This window comes from Humulus lupulus, chromosome 4 (genome assembly GCF_963169125.1).
Source record: "Humulus lupulus chromosome 4, drHumLupu1.1, whole genome shotgun sequence".
In the NCBI taxonomy this organism is placed as follows: Eukaryota; Viridiplantae; Streptophyta; class Magnoliopsida; order Rosales; family Cannabaceae; genus Humulus; species Humulus lupulus.
This window is the reverse complement of record NC_084796.1, coordinates 22073732-22084127: the sequence shown is the minus strand read 5'-3', so window position 1 is coordinate 22084127 and position 10396 is coordinate 22073732. Positions and strand designations below refer to the sequence as shown.

The following is a 10396-nucleotide window of genomic DNA, read 5'->3' as shown; positions in this document are numbered from 1 at the left end:
GAATCACTTGAATCCCTATTATGAACTAATGCAATTTCAATTCTCTTCTTCTTCAATCTTCTTCAATTCCATATAACCTGTTCTTATAGACTGATTATTGATTGGCCTTCTTTAGTCATATATATATGTTTTTAAGTCAAAATCTGAGAAGTGAGATTTAAATCTGCTGTGGTTATATTGGACATAATTCTAATTTGGAACGAAAGTATCTGAATTAATTGTGTAATTGTTTATTAAGTTGTCAAGATTAATACTACCTTTGTGGTTCAATTTACCATAGAAATATAGGAAATTGTCACCTAGGTTGAGTTTATAATTCATAGTATGATTATAGGCTGCTGTATCAACTTGTTAATTGAATTAGGCAAAAAGAAGAAGAATTCATATTTTGCATTAGGGAATAATAGGGAGGATAGTTGATGAGATTAAATATCCTAATTGTTTCTACAGTGGTTAAATCAAAAGTTTTACTATTAGTTGTTATTCCATTTAATTTTCAATTGTTGTTTCTGAACTTTTTAGTTTCTTTTGCTGTGTCTACAAAAATCAAGAATTTTAATTTATCAAATAGAATTAAAAAGATTGATTGATTGGTAATTGATAAATCAGTCCTTGAGGACGATACTTGGTTTTTACCATTTTATTACAAATTGCGACTGTGTGCACTTGCATAGCAAAAATATCGCAACAATTGCCTCTAAAAGGAAACAGAGACATTCATTCTTTCTTCTCATGGTAAATATCTTTTTGTTTGCAGGGATTTCAAGTGTGGACATGCCTTTTAGATCATTCTTCATCTGAGATCATCTTATGTTGGTTTTGAGTGCTTTGATTGTAACTAGCAACTACACATATTTATATTGGTTTTGAGTCCCTTGATTGTAATGGGAATTTGAGAAATGAGTCTTAAGTGAATGTTTTTATGCTCATAATTTAGCGTCTTGGACAAACATTATAATGTCCTAATTCTATATTCAACAACAATATATCACAAATTATCAAATGCTTCCCTCAGCAATGTCCTAGATTAATCCTAAAAATATATCACTCACAAAAAATAATCGATCATGAAACACTAAATCTTTACAATCAACCAATGTTCAACAATAGGCAACATGCATTTCCTGCTTAATGTTTTTTAAAATCAAAATAAAAGAGGCTTTGAAAACTAACTCTATCAAAACATTAACTCAACTACTCCATGCTCTCCTCTGCACTCTCCGAGACAACTTATTCTTTCTGATCCACCATACCTTCGAAAATTGCAGTGGGTCTCCTAGATTTCAGATACAAAGTTCGCTTCTTGTTTTGAGCTTCAATGAGGAGAGAATGAGTGACCGAGTTAACAAGTAATTGAATTTTAAAGAAGCCAAAAATAACACAATAACTTATCATGATAAAGAACTATACCTGCTCAAAGCTTGCAACCGACAAACCATGATCTAGAGCCAACAAATCGTTTTCCATCCAACACAGGTAAAAGAACCAAAATGTCAAATCATAATGCATAACAGTAGATGAATCCATTAAACCATACCCAAAAAATGAATTACCAAAGAGTTTTCTACTGAGTTTTCGCTTCAACAGATAAGGGAATCATGGATTGAGGTTTAAGTGTTTTTCTTTAGAGGGAGAGGCTGTGTTTTTTTTTAAGAAAGGATGAGTTTTTCTTGAAGAAAGAGGCTGAGTTTTGCTTGAGAGAGGCTGAGAGGAGAGAGTGAGAGTGAGAGATTGGGTAACTAGTTATTCAATACATAGTGAACAGTGAAAACACTGTTTACCCCTGCTGACCAAAGGCTAAGAATGTCAACTAAATTTTTTAATGCCCAATTGAACCTCAGCTCTTGGATTTGATCCAACGACTATTTGCTTTTCACGGAATGGTTCTGTGCACGGGATAGAATCGGTCCCCATGTAATATATATTTTCAAGGACATATATATTTAAAATATAATAAAAGCAAAATAAGAGAAAAATGTATAATATATAATTATAGGTGAATTCTTTTATAGGGACTTCACTTTAAGCCCTATCGGTGGAGCTCTTCACTGTTCTCGACTCTTGAATAGTTTTCGGAGCGATTTTTTTTATAACCATGTATATTGTAGTTGTTTAGAGCATTCTGCAAATTTTCAGAAAATTCTGAATAGTTTATAGTACTGAAAACTAGGTTCAAACATGTTGTTTTCCACACGCATAAAAAAAATTAGTCACGCGTGCAGCAACATGTTTGAACTTAGTTTTCGGTACTGTAAACTATTTAGAATTTTCTAAAAATCGCGTCGATACTCTAAATAGCTATAATATACACAGTCATAAAAAAAAATTACGCTGAAAACTGTTCAAATGTCGAGAATACTGAAAGCCCCACCAATAAAGTTTAAAGTGAAACCCCTATAGAAAAATTGTCCTATAATTATATGGACAAATTATAATAAAAGTAAAATATTATAATTATTTATTTTCTAAAAATAAATATTTTTTAAAAAATGAGACATGTCATTATATTATATTAAAGAAAGAATGCAAGACACAGTGGGCAGAGATTCTGGTTAAACACCGCTGGAATGACAACATTCAAAATAAAATAAAATAAAAAGAAAGAGAATAGGATGTGATTTTTATGCTCATACGACACTTGTATAAAGTAATGTAGTATGTCGTAGAAGGAAGTGATACAAAGAAAAAAATCCTCTGACGAATAAATAAAAAATCTGTGCACACCTTAACTTTGCTACTATACTTCTCTCGAACCCTTCTACTACATTTTCGGTCTTTGATTGTCTTTCATTTCTTTCTCTGAACCAACAAATTCCGAGATGGCTCTTGAAGTGATTGGTGGATCTTTTCTGTCTGCTTTGTTCCAGACGATGTTTGACAAGATAGCTTCTCCGGAGATGGTGAGCTTTTTTCGCAAAAGGAAACTCAACCATGGGTTGCTCCATAAACTCAAGATTGTGCTGTTGTCTGCTAATTCAGTGATTGATGATGCTGAGGAGAAGCAACTGTAGAGTCCAAAAACTTTACTTAGCTAATTGTTTAGTAGTATTATAGTATGTATAGTATTATCTTTGTTACTGTGGATTTTTGGTTCAGACCGGGAATTATTTGGACACTCATAGTAGTACTTATAGATTTTCTAAGTTTAATCTATAGTTTAAGAATATTAAGTATAACCTAAGGTTTGATTAATGTGACTGATATTAAGGATTATATTTATTATATTATAAGGTTTAGACATTAACCAATAGGATTTTAAGCACATGTTATGAATGGTAATTAAGGATTAAGTATTTTTTAGGATTAAATTAATTAAGGGTAAAGTTTGAATGATATAGGGTCAGTCAACAGCTTTGAATACGTTAAAGGCTTAGTCAAGGCTGTTTACTCCATTCAAACTTAGCTAAAAATGTGTAATTTCGTGTTTAAATATTCAGCGTGTGCCGATATATCGCAGCTATAGGGGGCGATATATCGCAGCACGTAGATACGGAAAACACGAGACGATGCACGGTCGCCTCGGGCATACTAGCCCAGGCGATATATCGCCTACAGGGGGCGATATATCGCCTCCTCCAGCATATGTTCAAACGTTTTTGAATTCTTTTCCTTTCAGCCATTCAAACTTCTTCAACAGTCCAGCATCTTTTGAACGATTATTCAAATGATTTTCACCTAAAAAGCCATTATTTTTATTCAAGTAAAATCAAGATATTTTCATTCCCAAACTCTATAAATAGGACCTAGTACCCAGCCATTTCTTCACCTTTTACTCTAAGTTCAGAAGCTGCTAGTGCTAAGTAAGTGTGAGAGTGTAAACACCTGGTTTGGGGAAAAATCATAAGCTTAAACATCATAAGCTTATCAAACACTTTGGGAAGTGAGATTCGTTAGTATTTCGGTTGTGGTTAGATTGATCTTGCAAGTCTTTGAGGTAAACCCGAAACTCTAGTTCATTTGATTTATGTTATGTTTCCCTTCTCTTAGTCTTCTACTCAGTTTCCTAACTTCATTCTTATTTTGGTTAGGGAATCCAAGTTCTTAAGCACATAAGTTGTGGTAAGCATATTTTCTTTTAATGGTTTAGTCTTCGAATTCATTTTCATCTCTTCTTCTTCTTAAGACTCACTCTTTCTCATATGGTTTTAGGAGTGTTCCAAAAGTCCTAACTCAGTCCATTATATCCCGGTAACTTTGGTAAGGAAAATAGGCTAGAATCTATATGTTTATGTTATCTTATGTGTTATGTTATGATATGTTATGAATATGTTATGAATGTGTATGTTTGTAGGCTTGGGCTTATGCCCTTTTTGACTAACAAGACCCCAAAAAGATTGTGGGCATATGCCTATTTAGCTGGTAGGACCCCACTAATCTCATGGGCATAAGCTTGTTTAGTCTATGGGACCCCAAGTAATAATGGCCATTATAATAAGTGTATTATGTGTTATGATATGTTTTTACGTTATTATGAAATTGATGTGTATGACTATGTGTTAGATTTTTCCTTGCTGGGCATTAGGCTCATTCAAATCTGTTTATGTGCAGGAACTAAGCTTTAGAGGCGGAAAGATTCGTGACGCTTAGAGGATGTGTATCGATGATGAATGGAGTCAAGGGGCCGAGCGTTACTCGATTCGAGGATGTAGTCTCATTTTAATTGTTATGGTTTTATATGTATTTTCCGCATTTTCTTATGTAATCCTTTTCATTTAAATCATGTTTTGTTTTTAAAGACAATGAGATCCCAAATCCTTCTTAGTATTCTATTTATTTGTAAGTAACTCTTATTTTTACAAGTTACTCAATAAAATTATGGTATTTTCGTAAAAATGTAAGTTTTATGTATAGTTTCGTTAATGGTCCAAATAGTCTAGATTAGTGGGTCATTACAGCAACTGAGGAATCCTCTTGTGAGAAAGTGGCTTCACGAACTCAAGGAAGCCACTTATGATGCTGAGGACTTGTTGGATGCCATTGCGACTGAAGCTTTGCAGAGAGAGATAAAAAGCCGTGCATCTTCAAGCAGGAAAATGAAGGAAAAGAAACTTGTCTCAACTTTGTTCTCTAGTACTGCTTCTGCTTTTGATTATGCATTAGAGCGAAAGATAGAAGAGATTCTTGATGGGTTGAAGTTTATTCTTGAGCAAAAGGATGTATTGGGTTTAAAAGAGGGTTTTCAAAACAGAGTTTCACAAAGATTACCATCAACTTCTTTGGTAGATGAATCGTGTGTCTATGGTAGGGATTCTTTCGGGGAGAAAATTTGTCACTTGTTGTTCTTAAATGATAATCATGGTGGCGACAGGATATCTATAATTCCCATAGTTGGTATGGGTGGGATTGGCAAGACTACACTTGCTGGTCTAGTTTATAATGATGACAGAGTGAAGGTGTTTGATGTTAAAGCATGGGTTACTGTCTCAGATGATTTCAATATCACTAGAATAACAAAAACGATTCTCGGTCATGTGGTTGAACCCAAACTATTTGATGATATCAACGTCTTAAATCAACTTCAGGTAAAATTGAAGGAGGTTTTAAGAGAGAGAAAGTTTTTCTTTGTTCTAGATGATGTTTGGAACAATAATTATGGCCGTTGGAATCTCTTAATGTGTGCTTTTGAATCTGGAGCACAAGGGAGTAAGATCATTGTAACCACTCGCCATGAAGAAATTGCATCAATGGTGACTACTCTTCCAGCTCTTAAACTAGAGACATTATCTAATGAAGACTGTTGGCAATTATTTGTAAAACATGCCTTTGTTCATGTCCCTGTAGGTGCATATCAAAAGTTCGAAATTATTGGTAGACAAATTGTTGAAAAATGCAAAGGCCTCCCTTTGGCTGTGAAAACTCTTGCTGGTCTACTACGGTCCGAATCAAATTTGGAGAACTGGGAGAAGATACTAAATAGTAAAATTTGGGAGTTGCCTAGTGACAAGAACAATATTCTTCCAGCTTTATGGTTAAGCTATCACTACCTACCACCTCACTTAAAGCGATGTTTCGCCTATTGCTCATTATTTCCTAAAGATTTCGAATTTAGTAAAGAAAAGTTGATTTTGTTGTGGATAGCAGAAGATTTTTTACCACACCAAAAGTATAAAAATCTCGAAGAAGTTGGAAATGAATACTTTGACGATCTAACATCGAGGTCATTATTTCAAATGTCATATACTACTACATCCGGCTGGTCATTTTCTGAGGTAGATGTCTTCGGCATGCATGATCTTGTGAATGATCTAGCCAACTTTATATCGGGAGAGTTTTGTCTTGTACTGGATAATACTGACTCTACTTCAGTTGCTATAAGCAAGAGTATTCGTCACTTGTCGTATGTTGAAGAAAATGTTTATGACCATAATATCTTTGAAGGTCTATCTCAAGCAAAATCTCTACGCTCCTTAGGATTGGCAAGTGTGGACAATAGAATTCTTGCAGGGTCAAATAAATTACCAGACGATTTATTGCAAAGAGCATTATTATCAACAACACTAAGAGTTTTGTCTCTCAGTGGATATGCTTATGAAGAGTTGCCAGATTCATTTGGAAATTTGAAACATCTAAGATATTTGGATCTATCCTATGGTCTTTTAAGAAGACTACCTGACACAGTGTGTAGTTTGCTCAATTTGCAGATACTACTGTTGTCATTTTGTAGAAATCTTAGGTTATTACCAAATAATATGGGAGGTCTGATCAGCTTGCAACATCTCGATATTGAAGAAACACCTTTGGAGAATATGCCACAGGACCTGTGCCATCTAAAAAATTTGCAAAGGCTATCTGATTTTGTCTTGGGTGAATGTAGTGGGTCTAGCATCAGCCAATTAGAAAAGCTTCACAACTTACGCGGAAGACTCTGTATTTCAGGGCTTCACAGTATCTGTGTTTCTGATAATATTTCAGAGACTACTCTGCAGAATATGAAGCATGTGAGTGAGTTGACTTTGATATGGGGTGGTGATATCAGCGATTCTGAGACTCAAAATGTAGTGCTTGGTAAGCTTCAACCTGGTACAAATTTGAAGAAACTCAGCATTAAATGTTAGTGGTACAAGATTGTCAGATTGGTTAGGTGATACTTCTTTTTCTAATATTACAGCAGTCATGCTAGAAGATTGTAAACATTGCCATTCTTTGTCACCGCTTGGCCAATTACCCTCCCTCGAAAATCTTCGTATACGTCTAATGGATAAGGTTGTGTCTATATATTCTAATGCGACTGAGCCATTTAGATCCTTGAAAGAATTGGATCTTTATGGTATGTCAAGTTTGAAAGAGTGTTGTTTTTGCATGGCAGATACTGCATTTCCGTCTCTAGAGTTTCTACGTTTAGGCAAGTGTCCAAGACTTGAATCATTTATGGAAGGGGGATCCTTCTCACGTTTAAGTCGTATCTCCATCTCCGAATGTGAAAAGTTGTTCGCAGTTCGAATGCAGTGGAATCTCCAGAGATTTCCATCACTTGAACTTTTAACTCTTTCGGGTTGTAAAGATATGGTGGATTCATTTCCGGAGGAAGCCGAGCTGCCAACCACGCTGAAGTCTTTATCCATCTCACGTTGTGCGAACCTGAAAGCGCTCAACAATAAGAGCTTTCAACAACACTCCTCCCTTGAACTGTTGGAAATTTGTAGCTGCAAGGAGCTTCAGTGCTTGCCAGAAGGACTACCCACTTCTCTTAATTTTCTGATAATCGATAATTGTCCTTTGCTAAGTGGACGGTGTGAAAAGGAGAATGGGGAAGATTGGCCCAAGATTGAGCACATACCTAATATGCAGATTGATGGTGAGCACATATTACGATATACCGTTTACCATACATGCATGTCCTCTACCTAGTTTACTCAATTTTTCTAATCAAAGAAACAATAGATTGATAACCTGGTTTCTACTATAATATATAAATATATATTCACATTAGCTGAACATAAATGGTTGATTTCAGTTCATTAATTAATTACTATTATTTTTAAATGCCTTCGTGAAGTACTAGTACAATATCTTCCTCTTTTAATGTCCTTTGACAGGTCTACTCTTCCTTTTTCTTTTCAGGAAAAATGATAAAGGGTTCTTTTTTTTAAAGTTAAACCTCAAGAAATAAGCGCTCCAATTACCCCTAAAAAAAAAACAAATGATAGAGAGGGCGAAGGAAGATGAACAGGTAAATTACATGTTTTTGTTAACAAGTGAAATAACTGTACGCTAACACACATCTAAGTCGCTAACACAGCCACAACAAAGATATATTCAGATAATTGCTTTAAAGGCATTTTCACATGTTAGAGACTTGGCCATAATTATAGCTATGTGGTTATCTCATGCTTTAGCCCTTGATTTTATTTTTTATTTTTGGTTGGAAAATCAGATGTTGAAGAGCCAGAGCTTAGAGGCAATGCTCTTCTAGCGTTCTCAATATAAGAGTTAGAGTTAGGTGACTAGTTACAAAAGTAGGCATTTTCTTATAACTAATTTGAGGTTCAGCATCTTCATTTTGAAAATAAGACAGCATTGTTGATTTATCCTATTGAGAAATCAATAATTGAACACTGAAAAAGCTTCAATGGTTGACCAGGCGATGGATCAAGTTCAAATGATCGCCACTGCCATGATCCTTGGAAGAAAACTAAAGCATCTCCAGATGTTTTTGGTGGTGCATTTGGCAATAGACATGAATGCTTGGAATGTGCAACAAAGAGCAGAGTAGACCAATCAACACACTTGTAGAGAAACAGAAGAAGCATATGCTAAAATGAAATCTGGTTTCTTGGAGGAAGAAGTCAAAAGAGTGATTTGAGCTGGACCAAGTGCTGAAATGAATAAGGTGGATTAAAATTATAACAACAGCTTGAATGTAAACAGTTTCAGCTTTTACCAGGTAGTGCGTGCCTCAGGAAATTGAAGAGCACAATTTCTCTCTCACAGGTTGTTGAATTAGTCCTGGTACACTCCAAAGTATTAAAACCAAAAACCACAATATAAAAGAATTTAAATAAAAAATATATTTTTCATAAATTTACCAATTTAAGATTTTATATATATTAACACAGATTACTACTACCAACTTCATTTTCCTATCATACAAGACTCTTAGCTAGAGGAGAAACAGAGCAACAGAGCAAGAAACCAATTAACCAATTGAAGGTCACCATATATATATAAATAGAAAACAACTGGAATTACAAACAATAAAACAAATAGATGAAAAATTGAAAATATTACCCATACATACCTTGGAGAAAGTTGTAGACCCAATCACACAAGAAAATAGTTAAGGACTATACATCGTCTCTCTCTGGGTTGAGGATTCAGAAAATAGTTTTATTAAAAATGATAGAAAAATATGGAAAAATATTAGCATGCCACCTCATTTCTTAAGAGCTTAGCTTTATATATATAGATTCTAATTTCAGTAATGATCACAATCACAAATGTCTGATGCCCTTTTTATTTACATTATTTATTTCTAGGATTAGCTTTTGACCATTATAGCACAATCACAAATGTCCCTAAATGTGACTTAAAAAACCAAATTTGATGATGGAGAAAATAAATAACAATATTTTTATCCCCATTTCAAAATTCAAAAAATTGAAAAAATGCATGTCTTGATAACATCAAAGAGTGGCAATGCATAGGATAGGAATCATATTTGATGTCTTTATTTTTCATTTAGTATTATAATTGTCCAAATAAACTCTAGGATGACTCAAATGCCTTTCATTGTTCAAGCCTCTTTCTAACAACTTATGAGATCAAAACCCACTTGCAATTGCTCCATACGCTCAAAACTAAAGTACTGGATTCATAACAGTGTTGACATTCATTGATAAGAATTTCACACAAAACACTGACATAAAAACAAGTGATATCCCAATACATCTTTATATATTTAATGAAAATTGTTGGTGTACGCCCTGAAAATTAGCATGTACCTTGTTGAGACAGCTCGGGTACAGCGAACTGATAAAAAGCTGTAATCGATGCACCACGTGTTCACCTCTCATCCGAGAACATTCGGTGCCATCCCCTATACAAATAGCTCGAGTTGTTGAGACATTTAGCAACCTTTCACCTGGAACCATTTTATGTAATATGGCATCAAAAGGCACGAGCTAACACTACGTTAAGCTCGTGGTACGCCAAAGGTCTGACGTACCTCAGGATCTTTATAAAGTTGACCACGCAATATAAACGTGCATAAAACAGACATCACGTATCTGTTTTATTCCTGAATTCCCGGATATTTAGATATATGTGAATATCCAAATATGTAACATATTTGGTGTTACAAATTCAGTTACAAATTTGTAACTTCCAAATATTACCCAGTAATGTGTAGATTGTATGTTACACATTTGAGATTGGATTTCACAAAGCCATGATGAAA

At 34.5% G+C, this 10396-nt stretch overlaps 2 protein-coding genes across 2 annotated transcripts; both read left to right on the top strand.

The window, feature by feature from the left end:
- Window positions 1-2585: 2585 nt before the first annotated feature.
- LOC133830167 (putative disease resistance RPP13-like protein 1) lies at window positions 2586-7063 on the top strand. The gene is made up of 2 exons (XM_062260094.1): window positions 2586-3007; window positions 4904-7063. Exons 1-2 carry the CDS (start codon window positions 2820-2822, stop codon window positions 7053-7055), a joined length of 2340 nt encoding a protein of 779 aa, XP_062116078.1. The 5' UTR covers window positions 2586-2819; the 3' UTR covers window positions 7056-7063.
- A 50-nt stretch (window positions 7064-7113) lies between these two features.
- LOC133830166 (putative disease resistance protein At3g14460) lies at window positions 7114-8186 on the top strand. The gene is made up of 2 exons (XM_062260093.1): window positions 7114-7795; window positions 8062-8186. Exons 1-2 carry the CDS (start codon window positions 7114-7116, stop codon window positions 8088-8090), a joined length of 711 nt encoding a protein of 236 aa, XP_062116077.1. The 3' UTR covers window positions 8091-8186.
- Window positions 8187-10396: the final 2210 nt, after the last annotated feature.

Excerpts from the sequence above, each read along its gene's own strand:
- LOC133830166 (XM_062260093.1), top strand. The coding sequence starts at position 7,114 with ATGCTAGAAGATTGTAAACATTGCCATTCTTTGTCACCGCTTGGCCAA. Across the intron at positions 7,796-8,061 it reads ACCTAATATGCAGATTGATG|GAAAAATGATAAAGGGTTCT; the intron begins GTGAGCACATAT and ends TTTTCTTTTCAG.
- LOC133830167 (XM_062260094.1), top strand. The coding sequence starts at position 2,820 with ATGGCTCTTGAAGTGATTGGTGGATCTTTTCTGTCTGCTTTGTTCCAG. Across the intron at positions 3,008-4,903 it reads GATGCTGAGGAGAAGCAACT|GAATCCTCTTGTGAGAAAGT; the intron begins GTAGAGTCCAAA and ends ACAGCAACTGAG.